This window comes from Erythrolamprus reginae, chromosome 3 (assembly GCF_031021105.1).
Source record: "Erythrolamprus reginae isolate rEryReg1 chromosome 3, rEryReg1.hap1, whole genome shotgun sequence".
In the NCBI taxonomy this organism is placed as follows: Eukaryota; Metazoa; Chordata; class Lepidosauria; order Squamata; family Dipsadidae; genus Erythrolamprus; species Erythrolamprus reginae.
This window is the reverse complement of record NC_091952.1, coordinates 124560456-124586242: the sequence shown is the minus strand read 5'-3', so window position 1 is coordinate 124586242 and position 25787 is coordinate 124560456. Positions and strand designations below refer to the sequence as shown.

The 25787-nt window shown below is 43.1% G+C and overlaps 1 protein-coding gene across 1 annotated transcript in view; it reads right to left on the bottom strand.

Moving 5' to 3' along the window:
• Positions 1-620: 620 nt before the first annotated feature.
• AGL (amylo-alpha-1,6-glucosidase and 4-alpha-glucanotransferase) overlaps positions 621-25787 on the bottom strand; it is a 67548-nt gene continuing 42381 nt past the window's right edge. The window contains exons 29-34 of the mRNA XM_070746544.1: positions 14657-14769; positions 9771-9982; positions 9312-9409; positions 7164-7251; positions 6933-7066; positions 621-3830 (exon numbers count right to left, since the gene is read on the bottom strand). Coding sequence (XP_070602645.1) covers positions 3713-3830; positions 6933-7066; positions 7164-7251; positions 9312-9409; positions 9771-9982; positions 14657-14769 — 763 coding nt within the window. The 3' untranslated portion in view covers positions 621-3712. The remainder of the gene's footprint in view (positions 3831-6932; positions 7067-7163; positions 7252-9311; positions 9410-9770; positions 9983-14656; positions 14770-25787) is intronic.

Below are 25787 nucleotides of genomic sequence, written 5' to 3'. Positions count from 1 at the left end.
AAGAGAGAGAAAGAGATAGCAAGAGGGAGAGAGAGGGGGGGGAGAGAGCAAAAAGAGAGGAAGGAAGGGAGAAACAAAGAGGGATGGAGAGAGAGAGGGAAAGAAAGAGGAAGGAAGAGAGAGAAAGAGGGGGAGAGAGAGAAATAGAGTGAAATGGAGGAAGAGAGATTTTTTTTGTCCAAACTTTTTTTACCCCCCCCCCCCCCCCGGCTCAATGTTCCCCAGGATTTTGTAAATGTGAATAATGTGCCACGGCTCAAAAAAGGTTGGGAAACACTGGCATAGATACATGCCAACTCTGAAATCAGTAGAGCTGATGCTGTTTGCCTCCAGCTCAATGAGTTCAGAATCACCTGGATTTGTTTTTAATAATATGCATATATCTCCAAAGAGAAAATTAGACTGCTAAAACTGACAGTTTTTCAATTCTTATTTATATTTCCTCAAATATATTTTTAGAAATAAATATGATTGTAACTATTTTCCTAATAGAACTTTTTAAAACCCTAACCAAATAGACATTAGACATTCGTGTTTTGTGTCTGAAAATGGATAGGAATGTCAAAAATTGATATATAATAGATTTAATCTTTTATTAATGGAAAACTTTCCAGTTGTTAGATGAGATTCACTGAGAGTGATGTTTATTAAATGAAGTAGTGCAAGTGTCAACCATTAAGTATTCTTAAATTATTCATAGTATGAAATAACCAATGCAAACATAAGTTTTAAAAGGCAATATAGACAGCAGCTCAGTAGGATCTCTAACCTGTTTATTGGTTTGTTTTACCACAACATGCCCTTAAGAGAAAACTCCAGCTATAATTTTAAGGAAAATCATAGCAAAGCTAAAACATTGATGGCTGTGGGATGACAGCAGAGAGTCACTTTTTTGTGTCTTTCTGTTGTGGCTAGATGGATTTTTGAAGCCTAGATATGGTAGCCCTACTAATAAACACAGTAGCAACAGTGCTGAAATGGACTATTATTAAATTATGTTATATCGTCAAAGCAATGATTTTTGCCACTGTCATCCCACTAAGCTAAAACATGCTGTTCCCTCCTACAACAGAAAATCACCTCACAGCCTAATCTGGCCTTTGCTGAGTAATTGCACTGAAATTATGGCACAGATGAGCTCTGGCCAGTGATGGCAAACCTCTTTTTTCTCGGGTGCCAAAAAGGCACACCTGCGCAAGATGCATGCGTGCCCACACACATAATGCAATGCCCATGGGCTGCCCCCCCCCGGTCCATGTGTACAGGCCTCACTGAAGCCTCCGGACGTCTGGTAGGCCCGTTGGGCCATTTTCTGCCCTCCCCAAGCTTCAGGGAAGCCTCCAGAGCCTGTGAATGGCAAAAACGGGCTCAACTGGCCTACAATAAGCTTGGAAATAAATTTCTGGTAGGCTTGTTGGACCATTTTTCACCCTCCCCAGGCTTCAGGAGACTTTCCTGAAACCTGTGGAGGGGGAAAATGGTCTCCCTCTGCCCTCCGGAAGGCTGAAAATATGCCAGCACGCAAATGTGCACTGGAACTGACAAGAAGGCAACACCTCTTGTGCTCTCATATATGGCTCTGGGTGCCATAGGTTCACCATCACGAGCTCTGGCTATTGAGTTCCAAATGATTTCACTAAGCCTTAATTTAAAGTACTTAGAAGAAATTGACTTAAATTGAGGGCTGGAATCTCTTCCAAACTTCTGCTTAAAAGCAATTGCCTTCCTATAAGTTCCACTAAGGGCTAATGCAAAGTTGATAGGCCTGTAAATAGCTTCTTGAAATATTTTCAGAGTGGCAAGCCTTTTATGCAGATGAGCTCAATTCACTAGGTTCTCCTTTCACATAATTATAGTAGGCCCACACTGAAGGAGATCCATAGTTGTGAACAGCCATGATATAGCAATTTACTGTGCAAGTAATAAGCAACCTGAACACTATTTAAAAGTCATTTTTAAAAAAACCTAAAGTTGTTGCTTTCAAGACTTTTGCAGAAAGTTCTTCATTTTACAGGCAATTTATTCCCCCCCTCAATCCTGATTCATTTCAGTTTTATATATATATACAATAAATTAATTCTAAATACAGTAATTACAACTTTCAAAAGTTGCTAAAATGCAAACCTAGTACACGAGACTTTTTTACTCCTACATTATAACCTGAGTATGCGTGGTATTTTATTGTACAGCATGGACAAACACTTACATGCTTCAAAGCAAAGAGTGTTTTTATAGGCATTCATTGTATGTTAAATTAAAGTACCCTTCTCCACTGGGTATGCTTTGAGATTTTCAGTGATTCTGAATGAGCACTGCAAGGACTCCCATATGGAGCATATAAGCCACAGAAAACAAAGTCTAGTTCCAAATTAATTATGCCCTATATTGTAAAAAGAAATAGAGAGAAAGGTGTCTAAAGTTTTACAAGAAGGTAAGAAGGGGAGGGGGCAAAGGTTAAAGTCATATTAACATTTTAATGGCTAGAGTGGGAGAGATTCTTCTCTCTTACTCTCAAAATACTTGAATCTAGGGTTACCTAAATGATGGGACATTACAGTAAATAAAGTTATTCAAACAGCGTTGGGAATTTGATCACACAAGGTATAGTTTTGGCAAGCTTCTTTTAGAAGGGCTTTGACTAATTCATCCAGGAGTAAGGCTGTTAACAGTGACTAGCCATTCTAACCAGCATTTTCAGTGACGGAAGTAATGGGTTTCTCTGGATCCCTCCCTGTGATGGGTTGCTACAGGTTTGCACAGGTTTGGGCGAACAGGTAGCGGCGGCAGCAGGAGGCTCTGCCTACCTGCCCGGACGTAATCATTCCCAAACTGGTGGCAAAGGTAAGTGAAACCCACTACTGATCCCTTCCCAAGTAACACTGAATGGGAGAGAATTCTTATATTCATGTCCTGCTTAGTGGATAGCATTAGCTACTGGGGAACAGAACATGGGACCACTGGTCGGATGTACTATGTTTCTAAAGCTCTTAAATATAAAATTCAGGTAGTACTCAAATTAAAATTGTAATGGACACCGCTCATCATGGTCATAACTCGTGATAATTGCAAAATAATGAAAAGATTACTTTTACGTCATTTTTTGCAGTACTGTAGTTGTTAAAGAAGCTATGGGTATAGTTTTGCTGAAAGTGGAAGTAAATGCCAACTTTGGGCAAAATCATAGAAAAACCTGGTCACGTGATTGCGGGAGACTGCCAACGGCCATAAATGCAGCTCACTTGCCTAGGGCCTGAAGTGCAGTCACATAGCTGTAGCAGGACTCACTGTCAGAACTTTGAATCTGGGTTATCAGTCCCCCCCCCCCCCAAGTAAGTTAATTGGAACTAAGTAATTGGTCGTATGTCGAGAACCTATACAGAAGTGCCTTCAATCGGGGCTATCCTTCTAATCGATTTCCGAAATAGAACATGTGGAAATATAAGATACGTGGCGTTTGAAACATGAGTAAGTCTAATTTTCTATGTTTTTATACTTCATATACATATCGAGCATATTAATTTTAAGATACGCTCGCTGATTTTAAAAATTACGTTGCGATTCTCAAATGAGGAACACTCACACAGTCTTACAATTGCCAAGGAACAATAGGCATTAACAACTTCTTTCAGTAGGGTCTTTTTAACAATAAGACAGGTATTGTTATTTGCGTTCCAGACAAAAGCTAGCAATTTTGTAAGATATACAACTACTGTTACAAATCATAGAGAACCTCAAGGACCACAGCAATTGACCAAGCCTGAGTTTCACAGCTGAAGGGACAATATTGACCGTTTTCATTAGTCAATTCTGGAAGCCCTTTCCAAGGAGACCTGCAGAAAAACCAAGTTAATATATTACCATCTGAATAATTGCATTTATTTATATATATATATATATATATATATATATATATATATATATATATATATATATATATATATATATATAAAATTGAAATAACATATCTTAAATGAATACAAGATAATGTCAGAATGGATATACATTAGACAAATTAATTTACTTTTTGCACCATATTTCTAATTAGTTGCTTATATTTATTAATTTCTATTTATAAGACAAAATGGAAAATCCCATAATACAGTGGGGGAAATGGAATGGCTCTGTGTGCACAAATTTTACAGAGCATCCATCCACCTATCTGGAATTCTGTGGGATATTCATTGTGACATTTCAGCTGTAAATGGAATAAAGTAATGATAGTCAATCGGTGGCACGTGGAGCCATATCAGAGGGCATGCAAGGTGTTGCCCTATGTCAGCTCCAGCCTGCCTGCACGAGCTGGCAAGCTGATTTTTGGCCTTAGTGAAGACCATTTTGCCCTCTGGAGGCATCAGGGAAACTTCTTGAAGCGTCAGAGTGCGAAAAATGGCCCAACGAGCAAACCATGGTTAAAAATAAATAGATAGATAGATAGATAGATAGATAGATAGATGGATGGATGGATGGATGGATGGATGGATGGATGGATAGATAGATAAATGTGTGATTGCAAGAAGAAAGTTTACTTTACTGATTCCTTAACTTCTAATTAGACATAATTTATTGATATAAATTATATCAGCCTATTCCTCAATACCTGACATGTTTTTGCATTTGAAAGCAAACTAAGTATCAGACTTGGTACTATTTGCAGTGCAAAAAACTGAATTAAAGTCTAAAATTGAATTCAGGTCTTCCTTTTGAATGATTCAAGTTCAGTTAGCACTGAACTAAAATATCTATATCTATGTACAGTGATCCCCCGCTCGTTGCGAGGGTTCCGTTCCAGGAGCCCCCGCAACGAGCGGGTTTTCGCGAAGTAGCGATGCGGAAGTAAAAACACCGTCTGCGCATGTGCAGATGGTGTTTTTACTCCCACAGCGCTAGCGAGGAGCCGAAGATTGGGGGCGGGGCGGCTGTTTGCCGCCGGCATGGAGGGCTTCCTAGCAGCCCCCCAAACCCGGGTTGGGGGTCCGGGGGGCGCTTGGTATCGCCGGTTTTGAGCTGAGTCCGGAAGCGAATTCGCTTCCGGACTCAGCTCAAAACCGCCGATAGCAAGCGGCAAGGAACGCCTTGTCTCGGCGCTTTCGAGCTGTCAGCTCGAAAGCGCCGAGACAAGCCGTTCCTTGCCGCTTGCTATCGGCGGTTTTGAGCTGAAAACCGGCGGTTTTGAGCTCAAAACCGGCGATACCAAGCGGCAAGGAACGGCTTGTCTCGGCGCTTTCGAGCTGACAGCTCGAAAGCGCCGAGACAAGGCGTTCCTTGCCGCTTGCTATCGGCGGTTTTGAGCTGAAAACCGGCGGTTTTGAGCTCAAAACCGGCGATACCAAGCGGCAAGGAACGGCTTGTCTCGGCGCTTTCGAGCTGACAGCTCGAAAGCGCCGAGACAAGGCGTTCCTTGCCGCTTGCTATCGGCGGTTTTGAGCTGAAAACCGGCGGTTTTGAGCTCAAAACCGGCGATACCAAGCGGCAAGGAACGGCTTGTCTCGGCGCTTTCGAGCTGACAGCTCGAAAGCGCCGAGACAAGGCGTTCCTTGCCGCTTGCTATCGGCGGTTTTGAGCTGAAAACCGGCGGTTTTGAGCTCAAAACCGGCGATACCAAGCGGCAAGGAACGGCTTGTCTCGGCGCTTTCGAGCTGACAGCTCGAAAGCGCCGAGACAAGGCGTTCCTTGTCGCTTGCTATCGGCGGTTTTGAGCTGAAAACCGGCGGTTTTGAGCTCAAAACCGGCGATACCAAGTGACAAGGAACGGCTTGTCTCGGCGCTTTCGAGCTGACAGCTCGAAAGCGCCGACACAAGCTGTTCCTTGCCGCTTGCTATCGGCGGTTTTGAGCTAAATCCGGGAGCGAATTCGCTCCCGGATTTAGCTCAAAAGCGGCGAGAATGAACGGCGTGGGCGGGCGAAGGGCGGGCGGCAGCGAGGAGTTTGCGTGGGCGGTGGGGAAACTCCTCGCTGACGCCAGCAAGAGGGGGAAGACCCAGGGAAGCCGCTGCCATCTACGCATGCGTGCCCGGCACGCATGCGTAGATGGTATTTTTGACTTCCGGGTTGAAAAATAGCGAAGTACCCTGTTCGCAATGGTTGGGGACGCAATAAACGGGGGATCACTGTATTTGCGTAATAAAATAGCAATAAAATCCTACATACACTTAATTTTAAAATATTCAAAAACATTTTTGTTTAATTTTAAAACATTTCATAGGTTCCATGCACTTGGAGAGGGACGGCAAACAAACAAACAAACAAACAAACAAACAAACAAACAAACAAACAGGTATGTACAACATGTAGGAAGTGTGATCTCTGCTGCTTGTTGGTGCCATTTGTTTTCCATTTCCCATTCCTGAGCACTGGCATGCATAGATATAATATACATAGTTTCTTGATTACAAATTCAGGTTACTACTAATGGTTCTCTCAAATTTATTTTGAATTGTGATATAAAAAAATACAAAATTAAACAGTGACATATTTTGGATGTCCAAGTACCGCCTCTATGTTGGTTGAGGCAGGCAGCAGGATTCCCTTGAGTCCCATTTGTTGGGGGTCAAGGGAAAGGGAGGGATGGGGATCTTCTGCTCAAGATCTCCATGTACAATTGGTGGGCCACTGTGTGACACAGAATGCTGGACTCAATGGGCTTTGGCCCGAATCAGCAGGGCCCTTCTTATGACGTCTTCTGATTATTTCTCACTGAAAGAAATATATCAGTTCCTTTTCACAGGAAAGAAATAGACTATTTTTTTTAATCATTCAAGGTATTTTATTATGTATATAAGCTATATCTTAAAGGTCAGCAGAACTTTTGTCTTCACTCTTTTTTATTTATGTATAATACATATTCAGGCAGCCAGAGCTATTTTGGTATCAAAATGTAAATATCAAAAGGATGTTCAACAGTAATATTTTACATTGTATAAATAAAAGATACCTTTCAAGATGAACATAATGTCGAGAGAGAACATTCTTAATCAAAAACACAGTCTTTTCATAGACCTCTGGACCAATTAACTTGGAGAAGTATAGCTTGGCACGAAGGAAATAGCCAATTGGCCAAAGCCATTCCTAAAAACAAACAAACCAGAATTAAGGATACAGTGTTTAATATGAAAACTGAAAATATAAAATCAATTGATTATGACTGCTAAAGTATAACACTTACAGGTCCTTGATGGTAATTGAATCCTTTAGACACATTATAATTATCATTGTCTAAGGCATTATCGTAAACACCACAATAAACCATATCACTAGAGGGAAAAAATAAGTCAGTTAATATTTCTGAGAAAGACACATCAAGTTTTATGAAAATATTAAGATGGCTTTTACCATTCATTTTTATAGGATTTTAGATCTGGCATGGTGTTTTTTTTTATATTAGTGAATCTTATTCTCAGTGGAGTGTATTTTCTTATTCAGACACTATTCATTGCAACAGAATGTAAACAATGTCAACATCACTTTATTCGCAGTGAAGTTGTAATAATTAATGCAACAGTGATGTTGCACTAATGTACTAATATAACATTTCTATGACCTTATTGTTTAAAATGTTCAGTGCCAATTAATGGATCTTACACATCTCTGAATGTACTCTCTTGATAAGGATCAAGAAAACAATAGTGATAAAATACTGCTTGACTCCCTTTTGCAATAATATCTCAGACTAGATAGAGGAAACTAACATTAAAAAAATTGTTGTCAGCTATCGCCCAGTTGTTTCCTTTTTAAAATCAACCCCATCACACAAAAAAACCCCACATTTAGGAGCCAGGCCTCTGTAGTTAAAATCAAATCTATCTTCAAACAAATATTATTCACACTATAGAATTTATTTAAACTACGATGACGGGAGAGTAAAATTAGTACACTTGAAGCAGATTCAACTATTTATAAAATGTAGCTCCTATTTTCAGCAATTGACTTATTCATTTAAACTAGGTAGGTAAGCCTTCTTATGCAACCATGTCTCCATCACCCCAATAGCACTCCGGCTTACATACTGCTTCACAGTGCAGTTTGCAGAGTCAGCCTATTGCCCCCAACAATATGAGTCCTCCTTTTACTGACCTCAAAAGGATGGAAGTCTGAGTCAACCTTGGCATACTTGGCATTGGTTCACCCCACTCACAGATCCCATAGCTAAGGAACTGTGACTGGCTGAGTTTATAAGAGCTTTGTCTGCCATGACTCCTGCCTGGGGTGGGTTCCTTACATTTTCCTACCGGTGCACATCGCAATGTTTTTGCGTGCTTGCTTGCTATGCTCACACGCATGCGTCCCCAGCACAATTTTGATTCTGCACATGCGCAGAGGTCCTTCTGTGCATGCTGAGAGAGCCAAAAATAGTGGAAAATTATAAATAAAGATGGGGGCACGCATGGACAAGCAAAACGGAGCCATCACACTACAACTGTGCAATTAGCAGGTTGGTACCGGAGTGGCGCATCGGATTACACCTGTAGAAACCCACCACTGCTCCTGCCCTTTGGACAATCATCCCACTTCAGGTGAGATCAGCCTCCTATTTTTTTGACCTTCCAAAAGAGCCAGAAAACTTGGCTTTGCCAACTGGTGTGGGGTCCCGATGTGGCTATCCTGTTTTGGAGGTGGCTAGTAGACTAGTACAAGATCTCATGTCCACCCTATCTAGGCACTGGATTTTATCTGAATTAATATTAATTTTCATGTTTTAGCTTTTAATAATGTTTGATGTTCTCATGTTTTAACCTTATAGAAACATAGAAACATAGAAGACTGACAGCAGAAAAAGACCTCATGATCCATCTAGTCTGCCCTTATACTATTTTCTGTATTTTATCTTAGGATGGATATATGTTTATCCCAGGCATGTTTAAATTCAGTTACTGTGGATTTACCAACCACGTCTGCTGGAAGTTTGTTCCAAGGATCTACTACTCTTTCAGTAAAATAATATTTTCTCATGTTGCTTTTGATCTTTCCCCCAACTAATTTCAGATTGTGTCCCCTTGTTCTTGTGTTCACTTTCCTATTAAAAACACTTCCCTGCTGGACCTTATTTAACCCTTTAACATATTTAAATGTTTCGATCATGTCCCCCCTTTTCCTTCTGTCCTCCAGATTATACAGATTGAGTTCATTAAGTCTTTCCTGATACGCTTTATACTTAAGACCTTCCACCATTCTTGTAGCCCGTCTTTGGACCCGTCCAATTTTGTCAATATCTTTTTGTAGGTGAGGTCTCCAGAACTGAACACAGTATAATTATAATTGTTTTATTCTTTTTTGGTGTGTGTGTGTGTAATTTAATAAATAATAAAAAACTTACTCTGGGTCTAAAGTCTTCATGCCAAGTGGACCAAGTAATTTTTTCTCTAAGATTTCAAGTGCTTTCCAAGCATGCTCAGGAAAGAACAATTCAGGTGCCTTGATTTTTTTTTTTAAAGTAGAGAAATACATACACATATACGGTAAACAACAGAATACTGAAAAACTAAATATAAAAGATACATTTTGCAGCAGACTCACAAAGTTGTCATGAAGTTATATCGTTTGTTATAAGTAACATTTATTACAGAAACTTATTTATTGAAGAGCATGATTCGTAAGTGCCCCTTGCTTTGCTTGCAGTCCCATCTACTCCACTGCTTCTCCCAGAAAACTATCATCTTTGTATCTTCCAATATTTTAACCAATTGTTCTATTCAAAAGTATTCAGAATTGCTAACAAAAGTGCTAACAACAAATGCAAAAACACCATGTGTCATGTTTAAAACAAAATACGCACCACAACCATTGCTATAGGAAAATTTGGCCTCAGCTGATAATCACACCAAGGACTTGATGCTCCATTGCTGTCTTTATATATGCCCCGCTTATGAACCAGAGTTGGATGTCTTTCGTTGGGATTATTTGGGTCTTCAGAGACAAAAAACAGCTTTTCGAAATGGGCTTGGATTTTTCTGTTCCACTGATCATATGTAAAGGTCTCATCTCTCCCTGGAAAACAACATCAGGTTTGTGCAATTGGCTACTATGATTAAAAAAAAAAAATTTAAGGACACATCCTGGTAGGACATAGCTGTGCTGTAATTAGAAACATAATGTACTACAAATATATTATCTAAAATTCTCCAGATTCAGTGCTGCTAACTATCATTCTGAACTGGGACAACTGTTTCCAAGATAAAAACATTGTTTCCAAGACAAAACCCCGTTCATCTGCAGGACCCATTACTGTATTTTGATCTAAACAAATATTTTACCTAATGGTGAAATCCATTTTTCGGGTCTATCAGGTCTGTGAGTGTGGCTTGGTGGGTGTGGCAGGGGAAGGATACTGCAAAATCCCCATTCCCCCCACTCCTGGGGGAAGGATACAGCAAAATCTCCATTCCCTCCCCACTCCTGAGGGAAGGATACTGCAAAATCTCCATTCCACCCCACTTCTGGGGGAAGGATATTGCAAAATCCCCATTCCCTCCCCACTCCTGGGGGAAGGATACTGCAAAATCTCCATTCCACCCCAGTCCTGGGCGAAGGATACTGCAAAATCTCCATTCCACCCCACTCCTGGGGGAAGGATACTGCAAAATCTCCATTCCCTCCCCACTCCTGAGGGAAGGATACTGCAAAATCTCCATTCCCTCCCCACTCCTGGGGGAAGGATACTGCAAACTCTCCATTCCCTCCCCACTCCTGGGGGAAGGATACTGCAAACTCTCCATTCCCTCCCCACTCCTGGGGGAAGGATACTGCAAACTCTCCATTCCCTCCCCACTCCTGGGGGAAGGATACTGCAAAATCTCCATTCCCTCCCCACTCCTGGGGGAAGGATACTGCAAAATCTCCATTCCCTCCCCACTCCTGGGGGAAGGATATTGCAAAATCTCCATTCCCTCCCCACTCCTGGGGGAAGGGTACTGCAAAATATCTCCCAGAATATCTCCAGGACCGCCTTCTGCCGCACGAATCCCAGCGACCGGTTAAATCTCCATTCCCACCCCACTCTGGGGCCAGCCAGAGTGGTATTTGCCAGTTCTCTGAACTACTTAAAATTTTCGCTACCAGTCCTCCAGAGCCTGTTAGATTTCACCCCCGATTTTACCTGACTAAAAATTGGATGGTTCTAGATATGGCTTTATCATCATACTGAATAGAAATTAGGCATATTGCAAAGGCCAAGCTTCCATAAGCATAAGCATGGAGGTGGCAAAAAAAAAAAAAGGCTCATGGAAAACATGAATTTAGGATTGCCAATACAGTACTGGTATATTGGTGTGGATGGAATCAGATGGATGAGGGAACCATATTTCTGAAGTTATAATACGCCCTGTATACGGATCTCAAACGTGCTTTTCCAAAGGCAACTGGACTTTCTTGGGGTGGGGTTGGGGTTTCCCTTGAAGATGTTTCGCTTCTCCTCCTGAAGAAATAAAGAAGTTTCTTGGATGAGAAGCGAAATGTCTTCAAGGGAAAAAAAATCCAGGTGCCTTTTGAAAAGGACGTTTGGGGCAACCATGATTTGGATGATTGAGAATCGCCACAGACTCTCTTCATGAGGTAAAATTCATTTTCTCTTTCTTTGCAAGCATCCTACCAAGGCAGGTTTAAGAGCGGAGTTTTTCTCTGCTCCTATCGAGACCATGGCAGGTGCATCTCTTCCTGCTCCCTGAGTCTCTGACTACATATTATCCAGGTCCATTTGTTTTTCCGGCAGTAGGAGAGTCTTTCACTTTAAAAAAAAAAATTCAATTCTTCGATTTTTCTTGCCAACAGATCCCAGGCTGCCAGGATTAGGAAGAATAACAAGAGAAGCCTGTGTTTGTGCCTTTTTACCCTGCCTATGAAAAGGAAAATTTCACTCAGTGCTTGATAGGTGCCACTGAATGGCCACATTTTTTTCATGTTACAGAAGACTGTTGGATGCCTGTTAAGAATTCACCCCTGTGGGCAAATACAAAGCCTAATCCACAGAAGGAATTCAATTGTGTGGGAAGTGCTAAAGCCATAAAGAAGTAAGGTATTTTTCGGAGTACAAAACACACCTTAGTTTTGAGGGAGGAAAATAGGGAAAAAATAATCTGTCTACCAGGTAGTAGTCTTAAGTCTGGTCAGCTTCAGCACATAAGATTGCTGATTTTGAGCCCACTTGCTCCTGGTTGGGGATAAAAACCAGTTTCTAAAACACTTCATTTCTTTCTCTCTCTTCAGACAGAAACAATGAGAAAATAAGGCAAAAGGAAAATAGCTTTGCTAGCAAAGCACAGCAGATGGCTTCACTGGTTAGGGCTGAAAAAAAGGCTCAGCTTTTGTTGGAGGGAGCAGCAATGAAAGAAGCAGGCAAAGGGAAGATCGCTTAGCTAGCAAAGCAGGAAAGATCGCATTAGCACCTCTTTAGGGCTAAAAAAAAAGCTTAGTAAAAGCTACATTAGCACCCAAATTTTCAGCCACTTTTAGGGAGGGAAAGGTCCATTTTATAATCCGAAAAATACAGTATATCCCCCATGGGAAGGAAACAGTTTCAACTCTGATGCTTCTCTATTACTTCCTGCTTTCTTTCCCATAAGAAAAGCAGCTCTTCAACCACCCAGTCCACAATGGTTAACCACTGCCTCCTCCTTCCCCTCCTCCCCTCCTATTTCGCCTTCATTTGGAGGTACAGTAGCTTTTCTCACAAGTTCAGCAGTCTTACAGATAAAACTGGGTACAAATCATCCTGCTCCCTTATGGTAGGACCTTTCGGATGTCAGGGACCACTAAATTCATAATTTTAAATCCCACGGACCACTGATATGATCTGCCTAATGACTGGCTGGGTGGGCATGGCTAGGTGGTCATGTGACTGGATGAATGTGGCCATCTCAATGTCACTCACATCAAGGGACGCCTCGCCAACCTCTACTCGCCCCTCCTCTCCCAGCCCGTACTTGCCTCCCCGCTTGGGCTCCTTAGGGTCCCAACAGGAAGCAGTTGTTGGAGCTAAGCAGCCCCCATTAGAAAGAGTTGGCAAAAGAGCTGGCTCAGTTCAAATTGGATCCGAACAAGGAGGAGGTTCAGCAGAAGCACCTCATTAAGGACTCTAAGCATAGGTTTTCCAAGCAGAAGGAAGACCTATGGGAGGAGTGCAAGGCCAGATACCATCGGCTGGAAGCTCAATGCGCTGAGACGGTTAGCCAGTTCCAGGCTATGATGCTGTCCCACTTTTATTTTTATTTATTTTTATTTTATTAATAGAGTTGAAAGGGACCGTTAGGTCATCGAGTCCAACCCCCTGCCTGAGCAGGAAACCCTACAGCACCCCAGCCAAATAGAAGTCCAATCTCCTCTTGAAGGTGTCCAGAGTTGGGGAGTTCACCACCTCCCCTGGCAGGCAGTTCCATTGGTTGATCGCTCTGACCGTCAGGAAGTTCTTCCTTATTTCCAGGTTGAATCTCTCCTTGGTCAGCTTCCAACCATTGTTCCTCGTCCGGCCCTCTGGTGCCCTGGGGAATAAAGAGACCCCCTCCTCACCGTGGCAACCCCTCAAGTATCTGTAAACTGCTATCATGTCCCCTCTAGACCTTCTTTTTTCTAGGCTGTCCATGCCCAGTTCTCTCAATCTCTATTCGTAAGTCTTGGTTTCGAGTCCCCTAATCATTTTGGTTGCTCTTTTTTGCACCTTCTCCAGAGTTTCGATGTCTTTTTTGTAGTGAGGTGACCACTTAAACAAGGCTCTGCAGTTCTTTGCCACCAGCGGCGCTTCCCTCCAGCTTTCACCCAAAACCTGTACCCGGAGGCTTAAGCAGACCCCAAGTCAGAATTTCTGCCCCCCTCCGACCCCCACAAAAAGATCCCAAAGGGGGAGACTCTCTGCAACAACACAAACATTCATTGCATGTATCAGGCCCAAGGGCTGTCGTTTGAGGACCACTGATTTAATGCAATATAAAAAATGCAAATAATTTTTCTGTGGACAGCCAATTTTTTCTTGCAGACCACCAGTTGGTGACTGTTGACCTAAACGATGTGGTGATGGGGGGGGGGGGGGAGAGTATTGCTTCATTTCAAGTGAACAAGCCTCTTTTTCCTGCTTTACTCCCTAAATCATAATTTCATATTTGCTTATCTGGATGTATCTTTTTTTTGGCTTAGCTGTTATTATTGCTGCATTTGGGTGAGCCAAACATCAACAAAAGCACTCTGTTCTGACTCTAGCAATAGAGGTTGGCTAACAATTTATGACTATATTTGTGCTCTTTGCCTAATTTTTTCTTCTCAGGAATTGACAGGCTATTTGGGGATGAGGGAAAGAGCATTTCTCCACTGTATATGCAGGCAGTGAGAAATAGGCGTGTGAGTGAGATTATTTCTTATCCTCGCTACCAATCAGCATGAATGAAGGCTTAGGGGAAACAATGGAACAGGCAGCCTATTATATAGCCTGCTCCCATTTAATCTTCAAAACAATTCCACTTAACTATTTGAAATGTTCATTTTTCTTCCACTCAACCATTTCTTGATTTAGGGAGAACTCTAATCCAGCTGTTTCCTGTTGGAAGCCATAAGCTCTTTTTGCTTGCTTTTTGAGTTGCTCAAAAAAAGTCTAATGTGAAACATTTTGGTCGCTTTATTACTATTATTACTAGTGACATTTTTCTACTTCCATTAAACTCTGGAACCATATTTGCTTACCATGTGTTTTCACAGTAACTCCAGGATATGGAAATAACTTCTTCACCGACAATTCGTGTAACCAGCGAACCGTTGATTTGCATAGACCAACAATTTCCACAGCAGAGCCATCTCTAATAAAAGGACAGCCACAGCAGAAAAGTAAGTTGCAGTTCCATTACCAAATAAGGTTTTTGGTTATTATATTTACTGACCATGCCAAGAGAACACAATTCTGATTACATGTATACCAGGGGTGGATTCCTCTCGGTTCGGACTGTTTCGCCTGAACTGGTAGTGACTCGATGGTGATGTCACAATGACATCACTGAACTGGATTGGTTGGTGCCAGTCCACAGGCACCGCCATCTTTTTTTGAATTTTTTTTTCTTCTGAGCATGTGCAGAAGCTGAGTTTCCTGTACTGTGCATGTGGTCAGCATCTTGTATTTGACTTTTTAAATTTTAAAATAAAAAAAATTGCCAGACACCATTTTCTGTCCTTCCCATTTTTATTTGGTTTTCCCTCCCACCCTGAAAACAAAAGGAAATGGGGCGGAGGGAGGATAGCTCAGACTATTGCTATGATTTTTTGCTCCTATTTTCCATTGTTTAGATATAAATTTTGTTAATGTAGAAATTTTACCTAGAGCCTATTAAACAATGCCTGCAATCATGATTGTGTATCTATTAGGAGTAAATCTCACTGAAAGAGAGAGGCCTTACTACCAAGTAGATATGCATAAGCTTTACATAGTTGAGAGATAGGGTATTGATTAATATCAGGTGTAGAATAGAGAGAGGAAGGAAGGAGAGAAAGAGGAGAAAGAGAGGGAGGAAGGAAGGAAGGTAAAATCAGAGGAAGGGGGGAAGGAAGCTAAAACCAGGGGACGAGGAAGGAAGATGAAATGAGGGGGGAAGGAAGAAAGGAAGAAGGATATGAAGTGGGTTCATGTGATTGGGTACAAGTATGTGATGTTGGGATTGTCATACCCATCCAGGTTTTGTGGCTCTTGGTGTTTTGTTTTCTGTGGAAAATGGGTACAAATGGCTCTTTGAGTGTTTAAGGTTGCTATTCCTGACCTAAATTAACAAAACAACAACAAATGATTTAATGTGTCTCCTCCATCATTTTTATCCTACGTAGCTTCTGCTCTGGCAATCTCACACTACTTACCAGAGCTTACAAAACTTTCGCCAGACCCATCCTCGAATACAGCTCATTCGTTTGGAACCCATATCGCATCTCAGACATTAACACCCTTGAAAATGTCCAAAGATACTTCACCAGAAGAGCCCTTCACTCCTCCACTCGAAACAGAATACCCTACAAGACTAGACTTTCAATCCTGGGCCTAGAAAGCCTAGAACTAAGACACCTTAAACAAGATCTAAGTATTGCCCACAAGATCATATGCTGCAACGTCCTGTCTGTCGGCGACCAGCACGCTGCTCTTTTTATCTGTAGCACTAATTACAGCAGCTTCAACCACAACAATACAAGAGCACACAAAAGATTTAAACTTAATATTAACCGCTCCAAACTTGACTGTAAAAAATATGACTTCAGTAACCGAGTTGTCGAAGCGTGGAACACATTACCGGACTCCATAGTGTCATCCCCAAACCCCCAACACTTTACCCTTGGATTATCCATGGTTGACCTATCCATATTCCTAAGAGGTCAGTAAGAGACGAGTACAAGTGCACTAGAGTGCCTTCTGTCCCCTGTTCTATTGCTCTCCTATATCTCCTGTACCTTTCTTCTATTCCTATATCTCTTCTTCTATTCTTTCATTGATATGTCTATTCCTATAACTTCTATTCTTTCTTAGATATATTTAACTATGAGTATATCCTCTATAACCTTCATCGTGTATTTTACTATGTGTATACCCACTAAAAACCCTCATTGTGTATTGGACAAAATCAATAAATAAAATAAATAAAAATGATATTAACTATTCAATTATTAAGGTATCCAAGACTTCTAAATCCTTTGCTGGCATATTCCTTATAGAAGAAGTACCAGATCACATGAAGATACTGTACATATGAATAAAATCCACTTATATCAATCAGTAGGGCTCGTATACGGTATTAAGAGAGAGGGGGGAAATAAAGAAAGAAATAAAAAAAGAAAGAAAGGTAGGAAGGAAGGAAGGTAGGAAGGAAGGAAGGAAGGAAGAAAAAGAAAGAGAGATAAGGAGATAAAGAAAAAGACAGAGAAGGAAAGAAAGAAAAAGACAGGGAAAGAGAAAGAAAGAAAGAGGAAGGAAGGAAAAGAAGAGAGAGAAAGAAGGAAAGAAGGAAGGAAAGAAAGAGAGAGAGAGAGAGAAAGAAAGAAAGAGAGAAAGGCAGAAGAGGAAGGAAGCACCACAAACCCCGGCACTAGACATGGCTTCAGAAGACACTTTGAAACAGCACAGCAATTTAGGGCTGGAAGATATCTCGGAGGTCATCTAGTCCAATCCCATGCTGCAGCAGGAAACCTTACATCATCTGGATTATTTTGGTGCCTCTAATAGAGAGGAAAAAAGAGCCGGTGTGGCACAGCAGGTAGAGTGCAGTACTGCAAGCCACTGAAGCTGACTGTAGATCTGAAAGTCACCTTTTCAAATCTCATCACTGGCTCAAGGTTGACTCAGCCTTCCATCCTTCCGAGGTGGGTAAAATGAGGACCCGGATTGTGGGGGCAATAGGCTGGCTCTGTTAAAAAATGCTATTGCTAACATGTTGTAAGCCGCCCTGAGTCTAAGGAGAAGGGCAGCATAAAAACCAATCAAACAAACAAACGAGCAAATAAATAAATAAATTGCCAGAAGGGAGGAGTTTACTAGGACAAGGCTACCATGCAGAGGAAGCAGAGATAGTTCTCGACTTACGACCACAATTGGGCCCAAAATTTTGGTTACTAAGCAAGAGTGTTATTAAGTGTGTTTCACCACATTTTGCTCAATCCATGACATTTCCTTGCTCCAAAAGTGATGTGCAAACTAGGGAAGAACATCTGAAGGCATGTGTAATGTTCTAATGTACAGAAGTTATGGTTAAATGTGTGGCAGAAAGTGGACACTAAGTGTCTTTTTTCAAATGCAGTGAGTTTGAATGTGTAGTTTCAGAAGAGCTGTATGTATGTGTGTGCATGTACAGGCATATACAATATATATAGTAGATAATGTATATTTTTGTATGTGTGTGTAAGATGTACGTGTGTGTAATATGTACATGTATGGCATATATGCATAGGATTAAATAGTGTATTATGTATGTTCAGTAGTAGTAAATAGACAGGAAAATTATATCTCATTAAGCCCTTTGAGGCAAGGAGAGGCCAGGCACCCTAACTCTTGATGTGAGTGACATCATTTGGCCACATCCACCAAGTCACATGACCACCCAGCAACCCCACTCAGTCACATGACCGCAAAGTTATTTTCACACAGTCACATGACTGCCAAACTACTCCCACCCAGTCACATGACCATCAAGCCATGCCCACCATCACATGACCATCAAGCCATACCCACAAAACAACCCAAAACCCCAGAATGGTAGTTTAAAAATTTGGAACCCACCCTTGATGTATACATGTATATTTTGGAAGAGGGCAGCGTGAACATACTAAGATAATGATTTTTGAAACTATTTTGATATTGATAAGACAATATCAGATATAAGACAATATTAGAGAGGTAATGTCAGTCAAAAGAGGAAGTAATACCGAGAGTTAAATTTGGATCCCAGAATTTTAGATACCTTTGCATATACAGTGGTCCCTCGATCATCGCGAGGGTTCCGTTCCAGGACCCCAAGCGATGATCGATTCTTCACGAAGTAGCGGTGCGGAAGTAAAAACACCATCTGCGCATGCGCAGATGGTGTTTTTACTTCCACCGCAGCCCGCCCTTCGCCCGCCCACCCCGTTGCTCGCGCCTGGGGTTTCCCCGCGCGTGTGCCGCCCGCCCGCCAACGCTGTTGCTGGGGCCGCTTCCCAGCTGGGGAGTGGAGCTGGGGTGTCCCCAAGCGCGCGCGCGTTGCTGGGGCCGCTTCCCAGCTGGGGAGCGGAGCTGGGGTTTCCCCAAGCGCGTGCACGTTGCTGGGGCCGCTTCCCAGCTGGGGAGCGGAGCTGGGGTTTCCCCAAGCGCGCGCATGTTGCTGGGGCCGCTTCCCAGCTGGGGAGCGGAGCTGGGGTTTCCCCAAGCGCGCGCGTGTTGCTGGGGCCGCTTCCCAGCTGGGGAGCGGAGCTGGGGTTTCCCCAAGCGGCCCCAGCAACGCGCGTGCGCTTGGGGAAACCCCAGCTCCGCTCCCCAGCTGGGGAGCGGCCCCAGCAACGCGCGCGCGCTTGGGGAAACCCCAGCTCCGCTCCCCAGCTGGGGAGCGGAGCTGGGCTGTCCCCGCGCGTGCCGCCCGCCCGCCCATGCCGTTGCTCGCGCCGCCGCTGGGGTCTTACCGGGGCAAGAGGGGGAAGACCCAGGGAAGCCGCCCAGCTTCCCAGCTGGGGAACTCCACCATCTACGCATGCCTGGCCATAGAAAAAAGGCACGCATGCGCAGATGGTGGAGTTTACTTCCGGGTTGAAAACTCGCGAAATAGCCCTTTCGCGATGCTCGAGGACGCGAAACTCGAGGGTTCACTGTACAATGATCCCCCGATCATTGCGAGGGTTCCGTTCCAGGACCCCTAGCAATGATCGGGTTTTCGCGAAGTAGCGCTGCGGAAGTAAAAACACCATCTGCGCATGCGCAGATGGTGTTTTTACTTCCGCAGCAGCGAGGAGCCGAAGATTGGGGTTTCCCCACCGCCCACGCAAACTCCTCGCTGCCGCTCGCCCGCCCTTCGCCCGCCCACGCCGTTCGCTCGCGCCGCTTCCCAGCTGAGTCCTGAAGCCAATTCGCTTCAGGACTCAGCTGGGAAGCGGCGAGAATGAACGGCGTGGGCGGGCGAAGGGCGCGCGGGCAGGCAGGCGGCGGACAAGCCGTTCGCTCGCACCGCTCGCGCCGCTTCCCAGCTGAGTCCTGAAGCCAATTCGCTTCAGGACTCAGCTGGGAAGCGGCGAGACTGAACGGCGTGGGCGGGCGAAGAGCGCGCGGGCAGGCAGGCGGCAGGCTTGTAAACTTCAGAATGCGGCCGCACGAGCAGTCATGGGTCTTCCTAGATATGTCCATGTTTCGTCAACACTCCACGGCCTGCATTGGTTGCTGATTAGTTTCCGGACACAATTCAAAGTGTTGGTGATGACCTACAAAGCCCTACATGTCATCGGACCAGAATACCTACGGGACCGCCTTCTGCCGTATAAATCCCAGTGGCCGATTAGGTCCCACAGAGTTGGCCTTCTCCAGGTCCCGTCAACCAGACAATGTCGTCTGGCAGGACCTAGGGGAAGAGCCTTCCCTGTGGCGGCCCCGACCCTTTGGAACCAGCTCCCCCTGGAGATTAGAATTGCCCCCACCCTCCTTATCTTTCGTAAACTTCTTAAAACCCACCTCTGCCGCCAGGCATGAGGGAATTGAGACATCTCCCCCGAGCCTATACAGTTTATGCATGGTATGTTTGTCTTCGGAGAGGGGCGGCATACAAATCTAATAAATTATTATTATTATTATTGTTGTTGTTGTTGTTGTTATTATTATTATTATTATCATTGTGGTGTGTATGTTTTCTTTTTAATAAGGGGTTTCTTAAATGACTTTTAATTATTAGGTTTGTTTTATATTGTGTTATTATTGTTGTGAGCCGCCCCGAGTCTACGGAGAAGGGCGGCATACAAATCTAATAAATTGAATTGAATTGAATTAGCAGAAGGAGCTATCTGTGCCACAGCCTTCCCTCCACCCCACTGCTTTGGCATGAAAGAGAACAAATAGAGAGCACAGACAAGGTGGGAGGTATCAGGCAGAGATGGGGAAGAGAAAAAAAGAGATAAATATTAAGACTAGGGTTAGAAAGAAAGAAGAAAATAAAAATAGGCTGAATTTGCACTCCTTTTCTAAACAGGGGTGGTTTCTAACTTACTTCACTGCCGGTTCACTTCCTTCTGCACTGTGTGGGCATGTGCATACTTGTGTGCATGTACAGTAACCAAAAAATAAGGGGGGAGGGAGCCAAAAACAAGATGGTGACTGCATGCAAAGTGCTGGAAAGTTGTATTATGCGCAGAAGAAAAAAAATTAAAAAATTAAAAAGAATTGAAAAGAAAAAAAACATGGTGCTGCCCACGGATCGGCACCAACGGAACCAGTTCTGTGACATCATCGTGACATCACCAGCGGGTTGCTACCAGATCGGGCGAACTGGTAGGAACCCACCTGTGATTCCATGGTTTAGGGTTGGGTCATGTGGAAATCAGGCCATAACAAATCCAGTAATCCTTCCTTTGAATCAGATCTGGATTTCATATTCCATTCATGTGTGAATCTAGTGTTTACATGTCAAAAATCTCCAAATAGATAATTCATAGATGCTCATTTAATGAGGCCAATCTTGCTGTTTATGGTAACTCAGCAAAACACAGATAAAATTTAAAGCTGCTCCTGCTGCTAGATGTTTAATGCAAACAGCATGGTTTAAAATAATTTTTCATAAAATACTTAGGTATTTTAAATAGAGAGGGTTTCAAGCAAAATTCCTGCCTAGAAATGCCTACAAGTTTATAACTCTTTAAATATATATTTATATACACATCTATCTAAACTGAACATGAATATCCTTGAGGCAGTGGACAGAGTTTTCATGTGTTTAATTTAGCCAATTTATTTTTCCACTGAACCAGCATTTTTCACTGAAAATAGAATTTTTTTAATTAAAAAAACCTAGCTCACAGCAATTGAATTTAATAATTGGACTCTGAATGCTCCAAACACTGCTCTAAGGAAGGACTTGATATCAACAGTAGTAAAACTGAGGCCCTGACCTTGGAAATCAACTAAACTGCATACCTGGAAGATAAATACTAAGGATGTTGAACAAATGCAAATCTTTTAAATGTTTGAACATGGTTTTCCATAGCTCTCTCAAACACAGTGCACACCAAAACTACAGTATGTCATAGAAGTGAGTATACCCCCTCACGTTTTGTAAATTTCATGTGACAACACTGAAGAAATGACACTTGGCTACAATGTAAAGTAGTGAGTATGCAGCTTGTACAATAGTGTAAATGTGCTGTCCCCTCAAAATAATGCAACAAACAATCATTAATGTCTAAACTGCTGGTAACAAAAGTGAGTACATCCCTATGTGATAATGTCCTAATGGAGCCCAAGGTGTCAATATTTTGTGTGGCCACTATTATTTTCCAGCATACAGTTCACCAGAGCTTCATAGATTGCCACTGGAGTACTCTTCCACTCCTCCATGAGGATGTCACAGACCTGGTGGATGTTGGAGACCTTTTACACCTCCACCTACCATTTTAGGATGCCCCTCAGATGTTCTGGAACCCACCACTGCCTAACAGGCTTCAGAAAGGCCTGTCTGTGCGCAGGAATGGGGGGTAGCGCGGTGGGGGTGTTTGCACATGTGGGGGGGGGAGGGAAGGGGGGGTACACCCTCCTTGCCTTTCGTAAACTCCTTAAAACCCACCTCTGCCGTCAAGCATGGGGGAACTGAAACATCTCCCCCTGCCTATGTAGTTTTTGTGTATATGACTGTATGTATGTTTTTATATATTGGGGTTTCTTGTTTTTTAGACTTTTTAAATGTATTATTGTTTTGTATAAATTTGTTATTATATATTGTTTTTATCATTGCTGTAAGCCGCCCCGAGTCTACGGAGAGGGGCGGCATACAAATCTAATTAATAATAATAATAATAATAATAATAATAATAATAATAATAATAATACATGCACACATGCTAGTACACCCATACACCCTTTGGCACATGAAACAAAAAAAGGTTCGCCATCACTAGCCTAGCCCATCTTTATGTAGAGCAACAATTCTTTTTTTCAGATCCTCAGAGAGTTTATTGCCATAAGGTGCCATGTTGAACTTCTAGTGATCAGTGTGAGACAGTGAGAGTGGCAACACCAAATTTAACACACCTGTGCCCCCTTCACACCTGAGACCTTCTACCACTAATGAGTCACATGATACCAGGGAAGGAAAATGGCTACTTGGGCCCCCATTTGGACATTATCACTTAGGGGTGTTTAAACATTAATGTTTAAACATTAATGGTTGTGTGTTGCGTTATTTTGAGGGGACAGCACGTTTACACTGTTATACAATACTCACTTTACATTGTAGCCAAGTGTCATTGCTTCAGTATTGTTCCATGAAAAGATATACAGTGGTACCTCGGTATTCGACCATAATCCGTTCCAAAAGTGTGGTCGAGAACCGATTTGGTTGAGTACCAAATTAATTTATCCCATAGGAAATAATGGAAATGGGTTTAATTGGTTTCCAGCCCCTATTTCCTTTATTTCCTATGGGATAAAGATATGAGGTCTAAGCACTCCAAGCTGTAGTTAGGGTGGGGGCAGTTTCGGGGGGGGGGGCTCCTTTCCTCAGTGGTTCGTCTTTCCTTTAAACAGTTACACCAACTTTCTCTTTCCCGAGAGTAGCGACGGCAGCAGAGGCTTAACTTAGAGCAGCAGCAGCGCCGGGAACGTGAGATGAGAAAGGGAAGCCTCTGACGTTCCCGGCGCTGCTACTGCTCTAAGGAAAGCCTCTGCTGCCGTCGCTACTCTCGGGAAAGAGAAAGTTGGTGTAACTGCTTAAAGGAAAGAAGCCCCCCCGAAACTGACGGTATGGCAGCCGCCCCACCCTTCCTACACCCTTCCGCTCCAAGCTGTAGGGAGTGGGGGGGGGGCTGCAATACCGTCAGTTTCGGGGGGGCTCCTTTCCTTTAAGCAGTTACACCAACTTTCTCTTTCCCGAGAGTAGCGACGGCAGCAGAGGCTTAACTTAGAGCAGCAGCAGCGCCGGGAACATGAGATGAGAAAGGGAAGCCTCTGACGTTCCCGGCGCTGCTACTGCTCTAAGGAAAGCCTCTGCTGCCGTCGCTACTCTCGGGAAAGAGAAAGTTGGTGTAACTGCTTAAAGGAAAGAACCCCCCCCCCGAAACTGACGGTATTGCAGCCGCCCCACCCTTCCTACACCCTTCCGCTCCAAGCTGTAGGGAATGGGGGGGGGCAGCTGCAATACCATCAGTTTCGGGGGGAGCTCCTTTCCTCAGTGGTTCGTCTTCCCTTTAAGCAGTTACACCAACTTTCTCTTTCCCGAGAGTAGCGACGGCAGCAGAGGCTTTCGTTAGAGCAGCAGCAGCGCCGGGAACGTGAGATGAGAAAAGGGAAGCCTCTGACATTCCCGGCGCTGCTACTGCTCTAAGGAAAGCCTCTGCTGCCGTCGCTACTCTCGGGAAAGAGAAAGTTGGTGTAACTGCTTAAAGGAAAGGAGCCCCCCCGAAACTGACGGTATTGCAGCCGCCCCCCCACTCCCTACAGCTTGGAGCACGACTGGGAGGCTGTTTAGTGGGCGGCCAGAATGGGCGTGTCGGATTCCGACTCCCATTCCTTCTCAGCCCGTCCCCTCATTTCGGATAATAAACAAAATTTTCTGTGGCTGTTCGGTATCCGAATTTTTGTTCAGATACCGAAGCAAATTTTTGCCGAAAATTTTGTTCGGTATCCGAAATGTACGAGAAAGGAAACGTTCGAGTACCGAGGTACCACTGTACTTAAATATTTACAAAATGTGAGGGGTGTTCTCACTTCTGTGACATACTGTATGCCAGTGTTTCCCAACCTTGGCAACCTGAAGATATATGGACTTCAACTCCCAGAATTCCCCAGCCACCATTTGCTGGCTGGGGAATTCTGGGAGTTGAAGTCCAAATATCTTCAGGTTGCCAAGGTTGGGAAACACTGCTGTATGCCATACAAAATGCTCAAAATACTGGCTGACTCTTTTCACTTTACCAGCGAAGCACAATGTATCCCACCAATATTGAAGGTAGATTCAGCTAAGACCTGTGCACAACTATGTTTTGGGGTTCAGCTAGGACTTTACAAGAGTTGTGGTTAGAATGCAGTACTACAGGCTACTTCTGCTGACTGCTGGCTGCCAGCAGTTCACCAGGCTCAAGCCTGACTCAGCCTTCCATCCCTCTGAGGTTGGTAAAATGAAGACCCAGATAATTGGGGGCAATATGCTGACTCTGTAAACTGCTTAGAGAGGGCTGTAATACAACGTATATAAGTCTAACTGCTATTGCTATTTTCTTTACTCCTCTTGAAAAGATCCAACCTGAATTCCTAATGGCTATATTCCAGATAGCGCCTTACAGTCAAAAATGTAATATTACGGAAGAAGGAGGCAGGGCTATTTAAAGTCAAAATAGGCACATGGACCCTGTATCATACTATGCTGGTTGAAGTTACTGTTCTTTCCCACAGGTCTGAGTTCCTTATAGTGGACAATTTTACAAGTCAATATTGGTCAGGACAACCTCACAAACACTTCAACTTCTTGATTTTTCTGGGGAGGCGTTCTTCATGATGGGTTATGTGCATGTGCTAAGCACATTTAAACAACATATCAAAAATATGAAAGTCCAACAGGACCAGTTTTTAAATTTAAGAATGTTTTTCACAGAAGTCATTCCCTTTTACACAAACCACTGAGATACTTACACCACACAACTATTTCCAAATTCTGAAGAACATTAACTTTAGCACACTTCAGTGCTCTCCATGGAGCAATTTTTGAGGGATAATACAAAAGAGTTCCTTATAGCCGAGACTTTGCCACTGTGGACAAGGGTCTGTTGAAACTACAGCTCATGTTCTGCTACACCGTACATTCTATAAGGGCTCAAGGATCTTACTTATAGCTCCTTGCTTGATAAATTCTGATTTTTAAAAAAACCTACAGTTGTTATCAAATCACTATAATTCAGACTCCTTGAAGAAAGCTAAAATTTGTAACACTTGCAATACCTTTACTTCCTGCTCCCCCTGCCCATCTTTTAATTCATACTTTGTTTATTTTTATTGTTTTTATTGTTTCATTGCTTTACTATTGTTATATTTACATTTTTATCAATTTTTCCTTTTTTTATTATTGTAAGCCAGCCAGAGTAGCTCACAGAAAGATAAGCAGCGAATCAATTTAACAAACACTGCCTGAAAATTAGGCAG